The sequence below is a fragment of the Mobula birostris genome, chromosome 6 (assembly GCF_030028105.1).
Source record: "Mobula birostris isolate sMobBir1 chromosome 6, sMobBir1.hap1, whole genome shotgun sequence".
In the NCBI taxonomy this organism is placed as follows: domain Eukaryota; kingdom Metazoa; phylum Chordata; class Chondrichthyes; order Myliobatiformes; family Myliobatidae; genus Mobula; species Mobula birostris.
In genome coordinates, this window is record NC_092375.1 from 159,367,984 (window position 1) to 159,388,727 (window position 20,744).

Below are 20,744 nucleotides of genomic sequence, written 5' to 3' on the forward strand. Positions count from 1 at the left end.
TCCATGAATATATGACCAATGCACTCATTACTTTACTGGTCCCAAGTTATTCAGAAAGCAGCACTGTGCAATCTAATACAATACAAAAAAAAACACAGATCAAATCATCCATTCTGAGCAGACAATAAGAATGTCTTGTCAGAATTGCTTAAGGCTATGGAGGGAGTAGGGATTAGCATTTAATACAAACTATTACTGTTGGAAAAATCAACTATCCATGTGGGATATATATCAGCACCCAGCAATAGATAACAAAATGAAATAAAGACATTGAGAAAATAAAAACTGATCAAATACCACATATTAGGGGACAGGCAGCAACATCCCAGGAGCAGACCTGATCTCTCTCATCATCCCTCGGGAAAAGGACAATAACTGTTACTGAAAATTTAATTTCTGCATCAATATTTGTTACAAGCGAGAAGCAGTGTTTGCAGAAACCGTGCTAACTGGGCAAACACGGAGCTGTGGAGGATGTGCCGCAAAAGATGTGGAGACTGAATGAGACTTCAAGTAACAAACCCTTCCGACATGTGCTGGCAGCAAACCAGTTTTTGTTCTGTTCAATAGACATCCCAAGCTACCTCTCCCTTTGATGTATTTCACAGCAATATACACAGTCAGCCTATTAAAATTACCCAACTTTATTTCCAATTACTTTAATATGACCCATGCGGTATATCTTTTAAGAATCTGTCAAATGTTATATGGTCCTGCCTCTTTCTTTCAAACAATTAATCCAGAGAATCAGAGGAAGCTACTCAATGCTCCAGGCTTATTTAAATTCTGCTCTTATTCTGAGCAGAGCCATTAAAGTTTTCTGCTGCAGGTCTTTTACTTGCCTGGGCCTCCAATAATGTAAACAAGCATTAAGAATTCACTTAGCTCACCGTACAGCGCCAATATGTCCTAAGTATATTTACTGGCTGCAACTGTTATCATGTTCCTCCTGCTAAATTTGCTGCCTTTAATGGGAAGCACCACTCAGCTTGTGTACTATTCCGATATTACTAGAGTAGAAATAAAACTGACAGATGGGCACTTGTCATTGCCAAGCACATGACCCCTGACCCTAAACCTCCCCCAAAATCATAGCGCAAGAAGAGTTGCAGAATCTTTCTGAGTAAATAGATCTCAATAATTGCTTCCCAGAAGAGAAGCATCACAGATTTCCAGCTTGGCAATACCTCTCTTACTGACAGGGAGGGCTCCTCCATTCCATCCCCACAGTTTATCCTTGTTGTTCGATCGCTCAGAGGCTCAGCCGCTGACATGATGGATTTTAACCAACTTGACAATTATAGACAACATGGAGCCTCTGGAGCTCTGAAAGGGTGGGGTGATGGGGGTTTGACATCACACTCAGCTGAAGGCTAAGTGCAGCAATGATGCAGTCATCAATGATCTGAGACACTGGATTTAGAGTCAGAACCAACTGAAAATAATGAATAATCTCTAGGAAAGGAAATCACTGGGTGAAGTGAATTATAGAATTAGAAAGCACAAGATAAATTTATTATCAAAGTATATATATGTCACCATGTCCTGAAGATAAATCCAAAGAAGGCGACGGGCCGAGATAGCGTCCTGGGATGGGTTCTCCGGGCCTGTGCAAGCGAGCTAGCTAGAGTGTTTGCTGACATCTTCAACTGCTCCTTGCTTCAGTCTAAGATCCTCTCGTGTTTTAAGAAGGCAACAATAATCCCAGTGCCGAAGAAGAGCAAGGTGGCATGCCTGAATGATTATCGACCTGTTGCTCTGACATCAATTGCTATGATGTGCTTCGAGCGATTGGTTATGGCACACATCAACCACAGCCTACCAGTCAACCTCAGTGCTTTGCAATTCGCCTACCGGAGCAACAGGTCAATGGCAGATGCCATCTCTCTGGCCCTACATTCCTCCTCAGAACACCTGGAGAATAAAGATGCATACGTAAGGCTCCTTTTCATTGACTACAGCTCTGCCTTTAATACCATCATTCCAAATAAACTGATTCCTAAGCTCCGGAACCTGGGCCTTAGCACTCAGATCTGCAGCTGGATCTTCAACTTCCTCACAGACAGGACCCAGGCTGTAAAAATAGGGGACAAGCTCTCCTCTACAATCACTCTGATCACCAGTGCCCCACATGGCTATGTACTCAGCCCCTTGCTGTACTCACTGTACACCCATGATTGTGTAGCCAAGTTTCCATCAAACTCAATATATAAGTTTGATGACACAACAATTGTAGGCCGTATCTCGGGTAATGATGAGTTTGAGTACAGAGAGGAAATTAAGAACCTGGTGGCATGGTGTGAAGACAATAACCTATCCCTCAACATCAGCAAGATGAAGGAATTGGTTGTTGACTTCAGAAGGAGTAGCAGACCGCACGACCCAATTTACATCGGTGGTCCGCAAGTGGAACAGGTCAAAAGCTTTAAGTTCCCCGGGGTCAATATCACAAATGACCTGACTTGGTCCAACAAAGCAGAGTCCACTGCCAGGAAGGCCCACCAGCGCCCTTACTTCCTGAGAAAACTAAAGAAATTTGGCCTGTCCCCTAAAACCCTCACTAATTTTTACAGATGCACCGTAGAAAGCATTCTTCTAGGGTGCATCACAACCTGGTATGGAAGTTGTCCTGTCCAAGACCGGAAGAAGCTGCAGAAGATCGTGAACACGGCGCAGCACATCACACAAACCAATCTTCCGTCCGCGGATTCACTTTACACCGCACGCTGTCGGAGCAGTGCTGCCAGGATAATCAAGGACACGACCCACCCAGCCAACACATTTTTCATCCCTCTTCCCTCCGGGAGAAGGCTAAGGAGCTTGAAGACTCATACGGCCAGATTTGGAAACGGCTTCTTTCCAACTATGATAAGACTGCTGATCGGATCCTGACCTGGATCTGGGCCGTACCCTCCAAATATCCGGACCTGCCTCTCGGTTTTTTTGCACTACCTTACTTTCCATTTTCTATTTTCTATTTATGATGTATAATTTAAATTTTTAATATTCACTATCGATTTGTAATCCAGGGAGCGGGAGTGCAGAATCAAATATCGCTGTGATGGTTGTAAGTTCTAGTGTCAATTGTTTGGCAACAATAAAGTATAAACAACCCTGAGATCCATTTTCTTGAGGGCATACACAGTAAATTCAAGAAACACAATAGAATCAATAAAAGATCAACAGGACGGACAACAAACAGACAAATACACAATCAATAAATATATAAGCAATAAATAAGTATCAAGAACATGAGATGAGAAGACATTGAAAGTGAGTCCATAAGTTGCTGGGACAAGTGAAATTGAGTGAGGTTATCCCCTTTGATTCAAGTGCCTGATGGTTCAGGGGTAATTAATACCTATTCCTGAACCAGATGGTGTGGTCCAGAGACTCCTGTACTATCTTCCAGGTGGCAGCAGCGAGAAGAGAGCATGTATGAATTTTCATTCAAGGGCACTTATGTCTCCATACCAAGCCATGATGCAACCAGTCAATATACTCTCCCATCACATATCTATAGAAGTCTGTCAGTTTTAGATTCGGCATGACATATTCACCAGCTTCAAAGCAAACCGAAGTGCTGCCGAGATTTCTTGGTAATGGCACTTGCATGCAGGGCCACAGACAGATACCCTGAAATGAAAACACTAAGGAATTTAAAGTTGCTGACCCTCCCCACCTGTAATCCCCCAGCAAGGACTGGTTTATGGACCTCCGGATTCTTACTCCTAAAGTCAATAATCAGCTTCTAGGTCTTGCTAACATTGAGTGACAGGTTGTGGTTGCAGCCAGATTTTTAATCTCCCTCTCATCTGCAGATTTGTCACCACCTTTAATTTGGCCAACGACAGTGGCGTCATCAACAAACTTGAATATAGCATTGGAGGTGTGCATCGCCACAGTCTTAAGAATAAAGTGAGTAGAGCAGGAGGCTAAGCACATAAACTTGAGTTACACTGTGCTGATGGAGATATTGGAGGAGATGTTGTTCCCAATCTGAACTGACTGCAGTGAGCAAGTGAGGACACCAAAGATCCATTTGCAAGGAGGTATTGAGATCAATGTCTTGAAGCTTATTGACTAGTTTTGAGGGATGATAGTATTGAATGCTGAGCTGTAGCCAACAAAGACATCAGATGTATGCATTTTTACTGTTCAGATGTTCCTGGATTGAGTGAAGAGACAATGAAATAGCATTTGCTGTGGACCTGTTGTGACAGTAGGCAAATTGGAGTGGATCAAAGTTATTTCTCAAGCAGGAGTTGATATGTTTCATCACCAACCTCTCAAAGCACTTCATCACTGTGGATGTAAGTGGGACTAGACAATAGTCATTGAGGCAGGTTACCATGTCCTTCTTAGGCACAGGTATATTTGAAGCTTGCTTAAAGCAGGTAGGTACATCAGACTACCAAAGTGTGAGGTTAAAGATATCAGTGAAGACTTCAGCCAGTTGATCAGCACAGATCTTTTCACCCTCCTGAAGGGTGCTCTCATGCCAGCCTCAGATTCACAGGGTCATCGGGAGCTGTGGAAGTTCATGAAGATCCCTCCATGTTTTGACATAGAAGGCACTGAGCTCATCTGGGATGAGCTTTCCTATGTCACTTGGTTTCACTGTACAAGGTGATGGCATTCAAGCACAGCCACAGCTTTCAACCATCCTTCAGTAATTCAAATTTTCGTTCGAAAATGCCACTTCCCATGCAAGATGGCTTTCTGGAGATCATACCTGAAACTCTTGCATCTTACTCGATCACCAGATCTAAATGTCACTAATCTGGCCCTCAGCAGATATCATGGTTCATCCAGGATTTCTAGTTGGGAAAAGGCTGAAAAACCTCTCTTGACAAGCAGAATGGTTAGCAACTAATCATTAGGTGTTCCAGGTCGGGAGAATAAAAATGCAACACGACTGCTACATCAAAGCACCACAAAGAGCTTATCATGAAAGACAAACCCCCACCATTTGCCTTGTCTCAATCAGCAGTCTAGTCCGCACCGTGTATTGAGAAGCCTTAAGGTCTTACTGACATATCCAGTGTGTCCAAAGTGAGCCATCTCTCTATAAAACACGGAATGTAGCAATTCTTCATCTTCCATCAATACAACAATCCTGCCCTTAGGCCCTCAATATTGTTCTCCAGTGACTTGCTAAAGGAACTTCCATTTTTTGGGTTTCAGTCTGATGCAGAGTCCTCCCCCTCCTCCCTCTCTTCCAGTGTTGACGATGTAACTTTGTCTACTTAAAGGTGCAGTACCTACATGCTTGAGAGTTAAGTCCACCAAGTCCTTCAGAAAATAGTGAAATCGCAAGTTCATTAAGATGGTTCAAAAGTACATTGCTTAAAAGGAAAGTATAGGCTGCAGATTGCAGTGAGAGTAATTCAGAAGAGGTATATTTAGAAGTTTTGTAAGCAATTCCACAACATGTCACCGTGGTTCACCGGTTCCATCTTGGCATTTATTTAGGAAATGCAACACAGGAAAATATCAACTGCAAAAGCTGAACTGGCCAATATTTATGTACCAGACTCCTACTAGTCTATATTAATGGTTCCAGAACCAAGTTATGGAGACCAATTTGTTAATCTCCTTGTGTGATGACCAAGTCACTGGGTGTATTTAAGGCAGAGATGGATACATTCTTGTCTGGTAAAGGGATTAAGGGTTTCAGGGAGATAGCAGGAGAATGGGGTTGAGAGAGAAAAAATTGTCAGTCATGACTGAATGGCAGAACAGATTCAATAGCCGAGTTCTGCTTCTAAACCTTATGGTCTTATTTAATCTCTTCCCCTCACTTCCCTACTCTTCCTGCTCTCCCTCACTTACCGAGATGCAACACAGAGCGTCATAGGAAGTCATTCCTGCCTGTGGCCATCAAACTTTACAACTCCTCCCTTGGAGGGTCAGAAACCCTGAGCCAATAGGCCGGTCCTGGACTTATTTCCTGGCATCATTTACATATTACTATTTAACTATTTATGGTTTTATTACTATTTATTATTTATGGTGCAACTGTAATGAAAACCAATTTCCCCCAGGATCAATAAAGTATGACTATGACTATCTACTACTTGCATCCGTCTACGGTAGCAGTGAACAGTGCAACAGTGATGGAGTAGAATCAGTAAACGAGCAGTGCCTTCCAAAGTCAGAATGCAGTCACAGATGCTGAGTTCAGGTCAGAATGTTCTGAAGACTAGCAGCAATCGGGGGGCGGGGGACATGCGTTCACACATCGGCTGTGGCAAATCTGTCCCTGTTATTTTGATGACACCAAGGGCTGCTCTAGACATGCTGGCTGGAAGCCAATTTTATGGTAGCTTTGGAATACACAGCAGGTCTAACCTTGGAACCTCTGCACAGCTGTGATATTTACACAGTAAGCTATCAGGGGCAGAACAACTCATTTAGATTTTGACCCAACACAGGAAGAATTAAAGAACTTTCAATCTTTGAAGAATGTTAGGCATATTTTATGGCGGGTTGTAGGTAAGTTTGCAAATCACTGAAAGATGCAGAGCCTTGATTACTTTATGGCTACAGCAATACAGTAGCTGCTGGGCTGAGATCACTGGCTCTAAACAGGCACTGTCTTGCTCACATTCACTTGTACAATTATTCTCTCAACCAAACAGCAGAACTCGGCACATATCCATTTGACAGTGCGACTACAGATCATGTCTGCCTGTTAAATCTTTAATAGCTTGAGTGGCAGAAAGAGTCCATGTTATCAAGACAGTGGAGCAAGCTGAAAATCTGAACACTTATTAAACAGGTTTTAAAGGAGGATCTCCCATAAACAGATTCTTCTGTGGTATCATTCTGATGCTGAGAGGGAGGTAGTAAAATAGATTTTACATGGAATCTGCATTAAAGCATAAACACATCCATGTGATTTTATATCCCAAGGAATATGACATTGTAAATTAACCGTAATCAGAACTGATTTACCAAGGCTGAAGTATCTCTTCACTACTTAACCTAGTTCTCAAATCATGGACAATCATAAAAAACACTGTTTAAGGAATTGTACATTGGTGAGGGGTGGGGGAGGGGTTTTAAACAGCACATCGTTCACCACAATGTCCCTGAAAGACAGATCAATTTTGCTTTTTGCAAATTCCAGTAATACCTAGCAGTAGAAAATACCAAGTCTGAACTGCAACAAGACATTGATCAGATCCCAGCAATCTGTAAGACTCATCTGACTTGGACTGGAAACACATTACTGAAACGTGAGATGGATGCCTGATAAAATAATGAGATACTTAAGCAACTGTGGTTTCCTGCAGCTCCCACATGTCGACAGCTTTACAAAGACCCAAGCTTTCCTTTGTGGGGGTGCTGGGACTACCTCCTTAAAGGGGAAAAATAAAATGAGGACGACAAGAATTTGCGAGATCACTAACTGAGGCAAGGTTAAACAGAGTTTAATGTGGATTAATAAATCATGTCCATAACATATTAAAAAGGTAACAGATATTTATTTTTATTATTAATAATATGGTAACAGGCCCTTCTGGTTCACCGAGCCCATGTCACCCAAACACATCCAAGTGACCAACTGACCTGCTAACCCGTACATCTTTGGAATACGGGAGGAAACTGGAGCACCCACTGGAAACCTACGTGGTCACAGGGAGAACGTACATTCGTATTCCTTACAGATAGCGGCAGAAATTGAACTGGCATCAGTGTGGCATTATAAAGCGTTACTCTTAAGTGCTATGCGACCATGCTGCCCCAAAAAAGGATAATGCAATTCATAACCACTGTTTCATTCACTGTTGTGTTTCAACTCTGGTCTGTCAGTCCATAATCCCTGCCCCCTTCTACCAAGGCCCAATATTAATTTGATGGAAAATACTACACCTTCCTTCTGGCAAGATTTAATTACTGCAAATAACTCTCAAGTTCACTTTTTATCTGTCTATATATTGTCTCTCCACCAATACCGCACGAACTGTTGGGCATTTCCAGCACCTCTCTTTTGGTTTCAGGATCCTGGAACACCTATGACATGCTTTATTAATTAACTTCATACATATATGTCATTGCAATATGGTCTCACCCTGTCAGTGATATTCCCATTACCCTTTCCATCCCTCCATGCAATTTAAACACCTGCTCAGTGTATGCAGCATTGCCTTTTTTTAAAAAAAATTTTCGACTTAGTGGAGGCTTCTTCCAGACTGGGAAAAGTCATCCCTTCGCCACCGCGAACCCTTGTCTGTTCTCCATTAGGGAGCCAGTTTTTCTTCCAAGCACAAAATACACTGCAGATGCTGGGGTCAAAGCAACACTCACAACACGCTGGAGGAACTCAGCAGGTCGGACAGCATCCGTGGAAAAGATCGGTCAACGTTTTGGGCCGGAACGTTGACTGATCGTTTTCATGGATGCTGCTCGACCTGCTGAGTTTCTCCAGCGTGTTGTGGGTGTCAGTTTTTCTTCCATGTGGCAAGCATCTCTTTTATTCCACAACATTCAATATGGTGAAAATGGTCATGCTCTTGGGACATTAAACAGTGGTCCGTGTGGAAATTGATCTACATGAGTCAGATGCGATACTGTGTAAAGAAATTAATTTTTTTTTGAAGTGCTGTTAAACATTTGGCAGGTCAGACAGCGTCACTGAAGTGAAACAAAATAAAGGTTTTGGGTCAAGTATCTTTCATCAGAATGGTGAGATAGCATCACGGAGAAACAAAGCAGCTAGAGTTGGCACAGGTTTACTGCCCCATGAAGAGCAGTGCCTGCAAATGCATACACTGCTAACTGCTAGTGTGTTTCAGAACCAAAATGCAAATTTAGGCTTCCTCGTGGGCTGATCAAGAGAACCAACCCCACCTCCCCAAGCCTGCTTCTCCCCACTAACACACTCCTCTTGCAACCTGTATAAGCATTAGCTGCTTCACCTAAATCGTAGTGGTGCTTTCCAGCTGCACAAATCTATGGAATTTTTAGGCATAACCAACTGGAGCTGTTGTTCCACTTTCCTGTGTAGAGGTCGCACGGGAAGGGTCAGTGGCCACTCCAGCCCTGTAATCTACTCACTCACCCATTTAAAAATTAGCTTTCTGAAATTAAAAAACAAACATCAAACACCATGTCTGTCTGATTCCTGCTCTAAAACACTTGTAGATTCAGTAAAAATTTGAAACCACACAACAAAACAAAAAAAAAATCCCAAGAGCTCTAGATGCAAATAATCCCCTATCCCATGTGGTAAAAGATTGAAAATATAAATTCTATCCAGTGAAAGTCTGATCTCCTCACACACAGAAAATCAACACTCTTCCCACGAGGCCCACACGGAGATGCTGGACTTTCCTTGCTATTCTTCTGACTCTTTAGAACAGCGGTCCCCAACCACCAGGCAGCAAAGCATGTGCTAATGGGCTGCGAGGAAACGATATGAGTCATCTGCACCTTTCCTCATTCCCTGTCACGCACTGTTGAACTTGAACATAGGGTTGCCAACTGTTCCGTATTTGCCGGGACATCCCGTATATTGGGCTAAAGTGGTTTGTCCCATACGGGACTGCTCTTGTCCCGCATTTCCCCCGCTAAGGTACAGCGTTCCTATGAAACCTTTCGTGCCGAAATGGCGGAAAGCGAAGAAGCAATTACCATTAATTTATATGGGAAAAGCTTCTGAGCGTTCCCAAACCCAAAAAATAACCTAAAAACTCATACCAAATAACACATAAAACCTAAAATAACACTAACATATAGTAAAAGCAGGAATGATATGATAAATAACGCAGCCTATATAAAGCAGAAATAATATATGTATAGTATAGTCCGGACGATGAAGGTAAAACCGACTTGTGGGGAAAAAAAAATCAGCACTTATGCGCATGCGCACATCACATGCGCACACAGGTGCCCGCGCAAAGCTTCACAGTCATGGTAGTCTTTTCCTGGGGTAAAGTGTCCCAGGATTTGACTGCTACTTTTGTCCCTTATTTGGGAGGGAGAAACTTGGCAACCCTAACTGTAAAAGACATGTCGAGGTGAGTTTAACCCTACTTGAACACCCAACCCGGTCAGCTGGTCCACAAGAATATTGTCAATATTAAACCGGTCCGCGGTGCAAAAAAGGTTGGGGACCCCTGCTTTAGAAGTCATTCCCTTGGCCACATAATGATCTCTGATCGCCAATCCACTATCCTCCCACTCATTTTGCTGCCATTGAATGCCACAGTTGCAATCCCACAACTTCAGGTGTCACTACCATCAGTTCAAACACCAGTATAAAGCCTCCTGATGTTAATGAGTCTCACAGGCCACTGTACCTTGGACCAGCAGAACCTAGTTTTCAGTTGGTCTGTTCTTCACATCCCTTGTTATCAGGCAGTAATGTTGGGAAGTGCCAAAATCATCTCCTTTCTAGGTTTAAAACACCAACAGTGTTTGTAGCTGCTAAGCCCACACTCCTTCACTGACCCTACATCAACTTGCTTACACCCCAAACCGGAATACTCTCAGCCTTCACTGCGTACCATAAACAGGACAGCCAACAAATGCAAGTCTTGGTCACACTGGACCATAGGGTGTTTAAGATGACATCAGTGGGCATCTGTCGTTCTGTCTGCTTTGCCCAGCTTCCACATCGCATAGGCTGAGATACGACACGAAGCCCCACTGAATCTCATTACTGTTCTATAAACTCCGATAAAAATCTTTTCCATTTGGTTGCGAGTTAAATTTGTAAGCTTTTTTTGTGTAAGGAGGGGACCTGGGGTTTGATGCTATCACAATTCCTAATTTGCTTTCCTGCATGTGTGTGTGGGGGGGGGAAGAGGGAGGGTTTTCTTTGTTTCGTGGCTGTCTGGAGGAGACAAATCTCAGAGTTGTATACTGCAGACATACAGTACTTTGATAATAAATGAACCTTTGAAACTTTTGAGAGCACCAGAATTAATCAAAAATTAACAAGTTAACCAAAGCTGTTGCCTCTCATAATTTAACAGGTAACCAACATAACTGCCACATAATTTGAAGCCACTTTAAAAGGGCTCCGAATCCAGGTGCTGTAATTTCTGTTTCACAGCCAATTCTCACACCATTATATCTAAAAACACCAATGAAAATAATAGGCCATTTATCCACTGAATTTTTGGTAGGCTGGTTGCTTAAGGTGTGGGCTTACACCCTGTCCTTCAAATAAACCTAACCATGCAGATCAAGTCTCTACTTAATAGCTGAAAACAGAACCTCCAACACTGTGGCACTCCCTCACTATTGTGAAATGTCAACCTGAAATGACTGCGTTCTCTGGAAAGTGGCAGAATCCACAACCTCCTGTCTCACATCAACAGATACCCACCAGAGTACAGTATACATCTACAACATGTTCACCCACATTTAAAGTGGCAATCATGATAGAATCACTCATGTGTCATTGGCCAGTTTAAATATCATCATCATCATCAGGTGCCATGCCCAGTTTGAGCTTTGACTGCAATGGCCCACACACTTCTGTTTCGGGTCAAGTGGATCAATTCATTGGCATTCATTTCCAGTTCTCTGGCTGCCGTCTCCATCATCATGTGTCTTTGTCTTCCTCTTGCTTTCTCCCCTTCAATCTTTCCCATAATTACCATGCATTCTAACTCCTCTTTCCAAATCACATGTCCAATGAAGTTACGTTGCCTTTTCATGATCTCATACATTATTTCTCTTTTTGCGTTTGCTCTGTTCATGACATCCTCGTTAGATATTTGTTTCGTCCATGATATTCTTTGCATCCTCCTCAAAAACCACATCTCTGCTGTTTCAATTCGTTTCCTCATGTTACTAGATATTGTCCAACATTCTGAGCCATATAACATAACTGGATAAATGTAACATTTCAGTACTCTGAGGCTGGTTGTCATGCCTAGTTTAGTATTGGTCAGTATACTCTTCATTCTTGTAAAGGTGTCTTTTGCCATCCCTATTCTTCTTTTGATGTCCATGTCACACCTGCCATCTGATGTCACCCAGCTTCCTAAGTAGCAAAAGTTCTGTAATTGTTTTATGTCTTCCCCGTTTATTCTCAGCCTGCAGATAGGATTTTCCTTCTTTTTGGATATCACTATACATTCTGTCTTTTTGCAATTGATAGATAGACCCATTTTTGCACTTTCTTCAACAATTATATCAATTAAGTTTTGTAGTTCTTCCTCCGTACTTGCAATTAAGACAGTGTCATCTGCATATCTGAAATTATTGATGCTTTCACCACCAACTTTGATTGCCAAGAAACACACATAAAAGTTGGTGGTGAACGCAACAGACCAGGCAGCATCTCTAGGAAGAGGTGCAGTCGAATGTTTCTGGCCAAGACCCTTCGTCAGGACTAACTGAAAGAAGAGCTAGTAAGAGATTTGAAAGTGGGAGGGTGAGGGGGAGATCCGAAATGATAGGAGAAGACAGGAGGGGGAAGGATGGAGCCAAGAGCTGAACAGTTGATTGGCAAAAGGGATATGAGAGGATCGCGGGACGGGACGTCCAGGGAGAAAGAAAAGGGGGAGGGGGGGAGCCCAGAGGATGGCCAAGGGGTATAGTGAGAGGGACAGAGGAAGAAAAAAGAGAGGGAGAAAAAAGAGAGAGAGAGAGAGAGAAAAAAGGGTGTATATAAATAAATAAATAATGGATAGGGTATGAGGGGGAGGTGGGGCATTAGTGGAAGTTTGAGAAGTCAACGTTCATGCCATCAGGTTGGAGGCTACCCAGATGGAATATAAGGCATTGTTCCTCCAACCTGAGTGTGGCTTCATCTTTACAGTAGAGGAGGCCATGGATAGACATGTCAGAATGGGAATGGAACGTGGAATTAAAATTCCCAAGATTCCCAAAATGTCTATTTTTTGTAATATTCTTTCACTGTACACATTAAATAAATCAGGGGAGAAAACACACCCTTGTCTAAAGCCTCTCTTGATTTTCGTAAACTGACTCACTTCTCCATCTATTCTTACAGCGGCAGTTTGTTCCCAGTACAGATTTCTGTTTAGGCGGAGATCTTTCGAATCTAGATCTAGAGTTTTCTGTAATATTTCAAATAACTTATTATACTTCACTTTATCAAATGTTTTTTTATGTAATCGATAAAACAAACAATTCTTTTTGCACTTGAATAGCTCGCTCTGATAGTATCCTTGACATCAATATTGTGTTTCTTGTACCTTTGTCTTTCACAAAACCACATTGTTCTTTACCTATTCCAGCTTGTAACTTACTTTTAGTTCTTGTCATCAAAATACTTCGAAGTATCTTGGTGATATGACTCATTAAACTTATGGTCCTATGTAATTCACATTCTATTACTCCAGGTTTCTTAGGAAGAGTGATAAATACTGATTTTTTTTTCATCTCTTCTGGTATTATTCCAGTCTCATAAATGTCATTGATTAAATCAGTAAGTTTAAATATAATCAATTTTTTTAATGTGTCTTTCTGATTGTAGCTTGTTGATGGAATTATTAGCATTATAACACAAGCAGGCAGGTTATTCTTCATTTAACCTCCTTACATTACTGGTCCTGGATATGCAAGTGATAACCATACAATAAAGTTAATAGCGTAAAATGTTTATAATCAAAGCCATAAGGATATTTTAGTTTAAAAAGAAGTCACAATTTCAAACTTGCAGGTTTAACAGGATGAGAAGAGGGTAAAACCACACTCAAGGATCCTCAAATCAAAAACAAAGATACCCTCTAAAGTCATATTTGTATATTCCAGCCATATATCCTTGTACACTGTATCTACACGCTTAGTTTACTGTTTATTCACATCCTTCCTAGTTTTACTTGAGGAAATCAATACCTAATCTTTAAAAAATTCTTCTCCATTTGTTTCACCTCCTCCCCAAATGGCCACTAGTCAGTATACATAGATACAGGAGGCTAGCAGACTCCTTTGAAGACTGACTCCTAGCTGCCTACAAATGCATGTAGATAAATGCGGCTTGGTAAATCATTCATTCAGCAAAGTCTTTGTCCTGACTTTCAAAGATCCGGTACAATACTGTTATAATCCTGAATAATTATTGCAGCAGATGTCACTGCATTTTTTTCTAAACCTTGATATGCAAAAGCCCAAGCTCTTACAAAGATCTGAAACCACAAAGGCTAAAAAAAAATACAATGCCTAGCCGCAAATTATCTACATCTTAAAAGCACAATGAATAGTGATATTTTTTAAAATATTGCTTACTGGCTTTGGTACCACTTCATTTTAGTTTATTAGAATTTAATTTGCTTCACTATCAAGGAACTGCTTTTCTAAAGTTGGTTCAACAATTTACAATGTTGAACTCTAAATCTAAAACTACACCAAATAAATGCAAAAGACAATTAAATCTCGCTTCAGTTTTTTGGGATCCAGTTGTGTAGTCAAGTACAGCAGTCATTTTACACCCACAAAAACAAAAAATACTTACAATTCAAAATGAAGCAGTTTGGGAAATTTGAGAAAGAAATTACACAATTGAAAGCATCTTTCTCCCGACACCGATAATTTTGTAGCTTCAGGTAAGACCTGATGCTAAACCAAGGCTCTTCTACCATTTCTGGGGTGAGGAGTTATTGAAAGTGTCATTGCTGGGTTCAGAGATGACAACCTTTAGCCACAACGCACCCAGTCCTGAAGATGAAGGGTCTCGGCCTGAACTGTTTACTGTTAATCCTGCTCCCTAGTTGCTGCCTGACCTCCTGAGTTCCTCCAGCATTTTGTGTGTGTTAACGTTTTAAAATCTACCTTATATTTCTGCATTCAGGAAAAATGGGCAATCAATAATTCCAAATTAATCAATAAAAAACCGTTTTCCCCACTTATCCTTTTACAAATATTAAAGTAGTTGGCAAAATTGTGCAAGCTGTAGAAGATACCCTTACATAATTTGACTAATTACTCAGGCCCTGACGAGACTACAGGATGAACATCACCGTGGCCCACGTCTCTGTCCGTATATAAACCCAAGACATTAACCTTGCGCCAAAAGTCAGAATTACTACTCCCTTTCCATATGCTTGTCTACTTGATTGTTCATAATTTCCATCTTATAATCACAAATACTCAAAACTGAAATCCCTGCATAATAATTAACATGCACCTTTAAATCAAAACCACATGCAAATTAACAAATAAATACAACTGCTGAAATGGCAGCACTCAGCCCGAAAAAAAACATAAAAAGAGGTTTTCTGTTGTAATATCAAACCATGCCCGGACTTATATTTCACGAATTCTAATACTAACATTGCGTGTCATTGTAATTGGAACACTAAACTAGAATCATGTATGTGAAACAGTATTTGAGCGACTTTCCAGCCAGGTTCGCACATTTCACACAGGCAAAGCGTCAAAACCCGATACCGAGGGTACAAGATTTAACCAAACAAAAATGGTTTGGATTACAGGCCCCCAGGAAAGAACGCAGGATCATTGGAAGCCTTTTATTGGTTGAGCGGGATACAAAAAAATACATTTTGTAGGGCTAGTTTTTTTTGAACTCGTGGGTTTTTTAAAAAAACCATCATACAGAAATAGCACTCTCCATCCCGGAGGTATCAATATGAAGCGGAATAACAGGTTGTCATCGCAACAAGCACTGGAGTCAGGCGCTGCTGCTGCTGCTGAATGCCACTGCGCTGCTTCCTCAACGCCAGCCCCGTCCCTCGCATCCTCGGAACCGGCCCGGAGCGCACAGCACGACCCTCACCTGGGCTCCGGCTCCGGAGCTGCGCCTGTCCGGCATGAACCCCGTCAGAAACATCGCGGCGCGGCACGCTGCGACCCTCACCTGGACTCTGGCCCGGCAGCTGCAACGACTGCTGATGCTGGGCGTGCGGTCTCCCCGTTTTATTGTGCGCCTCCACGCCAGCCTTTGCAGTCGGCTTACTCCGGATGGAACCGTTCAGCCCATTGCAGCAAAGCAGGACAAATAAGGCTAGGTAACCAAGCGAATCGGACATGGTTTAAGGGCGGCGGTCGGACGGGGTAGGTGTTTGCATCAGGGAGGCAGCAGAAGCGGCGCGGCTCGGTACGTTCCCATGTTTGTTTATCTGCTGCTCGGTGCGATCCTCATTGCTGTAGGATGGAAATTTCTCTGGAGGGAACTGATTGGAGGGGCGGCGGAGCTGGCGCCCTCCACAGGAAACTCCCGGATGTGCAATAACACCTGTCCATCCGAGCAGCCTACGCAGGAGCGAAAATGACCAAAACAGCGCGCTGAACAAATGTTATAATTACCGTTTTACTAGAACTGAAGCTATGAATAACTCTTGCACTGATGGGACTAAACCTGCATTTGTCATCATCTTCCATTCCTTCCTTTACTGGCTCTGTGAATTGAAAATTGACGTCAAAATGTTGCCATTACCGCATCCAATCCGTAATATTGCTTATGGGTGACTGAAATTCCCACCCTAGACTTCTCTATTCCAGTGCATCCCATCCAGCCTCCCACCTGAGCACCTCAAAAAGTTTCTCTGTCGTAATTTACTCTTCAGAGCAGTTTAAGCATCACACAATATCACTAAATTGTTCAAGAATTATGGAATAGGTCCAAAACAAATTATCCAAATAATACCAAGTCTTCAAATGACAAGCTCAGCAGGACTAACCCTCCATTTTTCCCTATAGCCCTGTAAATGATTCTCCTTTATGTACGTTTCCATTTCCTTTTATACTTATCCAATGGGTTCTACTTTCACTGCCTATACAAATATTGAGTTACAGGTCATAACTGCATTCTGTGAAAAATAAGTTCTTCCTCAGTACATTCCTTCCCAAAACTTACGCTCATGTTCTAGCAACAAAAGGACGTTAAGATTCTCACCCTGGTTTAAAAAGAACATTTGCCTTGTTCCTTCCTTTCTCTATCACTCTGTAGTACTACAACTCTCAGATTTTTGCACACATTCAATTCTCAGCTGGGGCAAATTCCAATGTTAATTGCTTCAGTTGCAGCAGATATGCCTCCAGCTACCAAGCCATCAAGTTCTGGAATTGCCTTCCAAAACCTTTCTTCCTTTGAGATGTTCCTTAAAATCTTATACATTGTACAGAAATAGTCATCTCTCCTAACTCCTTCTTATTAGCTCAGTATCAAATTACTTGAAGACACAATGCTAAAGTAGCTTGGGGTATTTTATGATGGTGTAGGCATTATCAGTGTAATCGCTTAGTAATTCAGAGAATTAACCAAAATACATATTCAACTCTCAATTGGATTGCAGCAATAAGACTACTCTCTCTCTCTCTCTCTCAGCAACCTTTCAGATGGGATGTTAAACCATTTACACAAAGAAATCTGATGTTCCTATTTCACTCAGATTGGACATACTTTGCTCCAACTTTCTTTTGCTCAGCTTGAATGCTCCATATTCTTCCACATGATAAGCAAACTCCTGGCTTTACAATGCAATAATTTCAGACTAGAAAATAAATTCTTAATGTACTGATGTTACTTTGAGTGGGTTCTTTAGGTTTTGTTTTTACTGGAAAAATATTAAAAGGTTTATCTTGTATGCATGATTTCATGGTTTGCAGCTTCTCCATGTTGGAACATGATTCTGCTTGGTTAAAATAGACAGCACAGACACAAGATAATTATCCATACTGTCCATTCACAAACCTCTTCCATTAAAATTATGTAACCATCATACCCCATTCAAAGATCAGAGTAAATTTATTATCAAAGTGCATTTATATCACTATATATTACCCTGAGATTCATTTTCTTGTGAGCATACTCATTAAATCTATAGAATAATACTATTAACATAATCAATGAAAGACTACCCACTTGGATGTTCAACCAGAGTGCAGAAGACAACAAACTGTGCAAATACAAAAAGAAATAACAATAATAAATAAATAAGCAATGAATATCAAGAACATGATACGAAGAGTCTTTGAAAGTGAGTCCATTGGTTGTGGGAACATTTTGCCCGATGGCTGACAGGTAGTAACTTCCTAAATCTGATGGTGTGAGTCCTGAGGCTCCTGTACCTTCTTCCTGATGGCAGCAGTGAGAAGAGAGCATTCCTGTGTGGTGGGGGTTCCTGCTGATGGATGCTGCTTTCCTGTAACAGTGTTTTATGTAGATGTCCTCAATGGTTGGGAGGGCTTCACCCATGATGGACTGGGCCACATCCACTAGTTTTTGTAGGATTTTCCATTCAAGAGCATTAGTGTTTGAACACCAGTCTCTGATGCAGCCAGTCAATATACACTCCTCTACACATATACAGAAGTTTGTCAAAGTCTTCTCTTCCTTGTGCATTTATTTATCTTGCTAGCTTTCATGAATTTCAGACCTCTGGAGAATTAATTTAACAAATTTATTCCTGTTAATTGTCTCAGCTTGCTCCTGCCCCACCGAACTCGTCCTATTGTCTCAGCTTGCTCCTGCCCCACCGAACTCATTGACCTATTGTCTCAGCTTGCTCCTGCCCCACCGAACTCATTTCTGCATACCTCGACACGGTTTTATCACCTCTTGTTCAATCCCTTCCGACCTATGTTCGTGATACTTCTGACGCTCTTAAACTTTTCGATGATTTTAAGTTCCCTGGCCCCCACCGCTTTATTTTCACCATGGATGTCCAGTCCTTATATACTTCCATCCCCCATCAGGAAGGTCTCAAAGCTCTACGCTTCTTTTTGGATTCCAGACCTAATCAGTTCCCTTCTACCACCACTCTGCTCTGTCTAGTGGAATTAGTCCTTACTCTTAATAATTTCTCCTTTGGCTCCTCTCACTTCCTCCAAATTAAAGGTGTAGCTATGGGCACCCGTATGGGTCCTAGCTATGCCTGCCTTTTTGTTGGGTTTGTGGAACAATCTATGTTCCGTGCCTATTCTGGTATCTGTCCCCCACTTTTCCTTCGCTACATCGACGACTGCATTGGCGCTGCTTCCTGCACGCATGCAGAACTCGTTGACTTTATTAACTTTGCCTCCAATTTTCACCCTGCCCTCAAGTTTACCTGGTCCATTTCTGACACCTCCCTCCCCTTTCTAGATCTTTCTGTCTCTGGAGACAGCTTATCCACTGATGTCTACTATAAGCCTACTGACTCTCACAGCTATCTGGACTATTCCTCTTCTCACCCTGTCTCTTGCAAAAACGCCATCCCCTTCTCGCAATTCCTCCATCTCCGCCGCATCTGCTCTCAGGATGAGGCTTTTCATTCTAGGATGAGGGAGATGTCTTCCTTTTTTAAAGAAAGGGGCTTCCCTTCCTCCACTATCAACTCTGCTCTTAAACGCATCTCCCCCATTTCACGTACATCTGCTCTCAGTCCATCCTCCTGCCACCCCACTAGGAATAGGGTTCCCCTGGTCCTCATCTACCACCCCACCAGCCTCCGAGTCCAACATATTATTCTCCGTAACTTCCGCCACCTCCAACGGGATCCCACCACTAAGCACATCTTTCCCTACCCCCCTCTCTCTGCATTCCGCAGGGATTGCTCCCTACGCAACTCCCTTGTCCATTCGTCCCCCCCCATCCCTCCCCACTGATCTCCCTCCTGGCACTTATCCGTGTAAGCGGAACAAGTGCTACACATGCCCTTACACTTCCTCCCTTACCACCATTCAGGGCCCCAAACAGTCCTTCCAGGTAAGGCAACACTTCACCTGTGAGTTGACTGGGGTGATATACTGCGTCCGGTGCTCCCAATGTGGCCTTTTATATATTGGCGAGACCCGATGCAGACTGGGAGACCGCTTTGCTGAACATCTACGCTCTGTCCGCCAGAGAAAGCAGGATCTCCCAGTGGCCACACATTTTAATTCCACATCCCATTCCCATTCTGACATGTCTATCCACGGCCTCCTCTACTGGAAAGATGAAGCCACACTCAGGTTGGAGGAACAACACCTTATATTTCGTCTGGGTAGCCTCCAACCTGATGGCATGAACATCGACTTCTCTAACTTCCGCTAAGGCCCCACCTCCCCCTCGTACCCTATCTGTTACTTATTTTTATGCACACATTCTTTCTCTCACTCTCCTTTTTCTCCCTCTGTCCCTCTGAATATACCTCTTGCCCATCCTCTGGGTCCCCCCCCCCCCGTCTTTCTTCCCGGACCTCCTGTCCCATGATCCTCTCGTACTCTTGGCTCCATCCCTCCCCCTCCTGTCTTCTCCTATCATTTTGGATCTCCCCCTCCCCCTCCAACTTTCAAATCCCTTACTCACTCTTCCTTCAGTTAGTCCTGATGAAGGGTCTCGGCCTGAAACGTCGACTGCGCCTCTTCCTACAGATCCTGCCTGGCCTGCTGCGTTCACCAGCAACTTTGATGTGTGTTGCTCAGGTTTATTAATACTGATTTGTAGGTCAAGAAATTTGTTATGTCAATTATTACTCTTTTTATTTTTACTTGAACATCAAACTTGATGGAGTAGATCTGTGACAGATTCATTTATTGGGGCACTATTCCCTTCAGTAGGAACCACTTCATTGACTGCCTGTGCACTTCGTACCTGAGGGATATTTCAACACTTTATTCCCTTTGGAAATTCAACTATCTCAAATGACAATCCAACAAAACACTGCTGAAATATGGGACCAAATTAATTAACAAGGAGAATTGATAGATAATCACTGCAAATAGTTAAGTCTCAAACAAGGCATTTTGAAAATTCAGACAACTTGCCTAATGAGCCACCAATCTCTTTACCAACTGACTGACAAGCCACCTGGCTTCTGACCTGCAGTAAC

The 20,744-nt window shown here is 42.4% G+C and overlaps 1 protein-coding gene across 1 annotated transcript in view; it reads right to left on the reverse strand.

Moving 5' to 3' along the window:
• fam171b (family with sequence similarity 171 member B) overlaps positions 1 to 15,980 on the reverse strand; it is a 51,088-nt gene extending 35,108 nt beyond the window's left edge. The window contains exon 1 of the mRNA XM_072259625.1: positions 15,809 to 15,980. Coding sequence (XP_072115726.1) covers positions 15,809 to 15,980 — 172 coding nt within the window. The remainder of the gene's footprint in view (positions 1 to 15,808) is intronic.
• Positions 15,981 to 20,744: the final 4,764 nt, after the last annotated feature.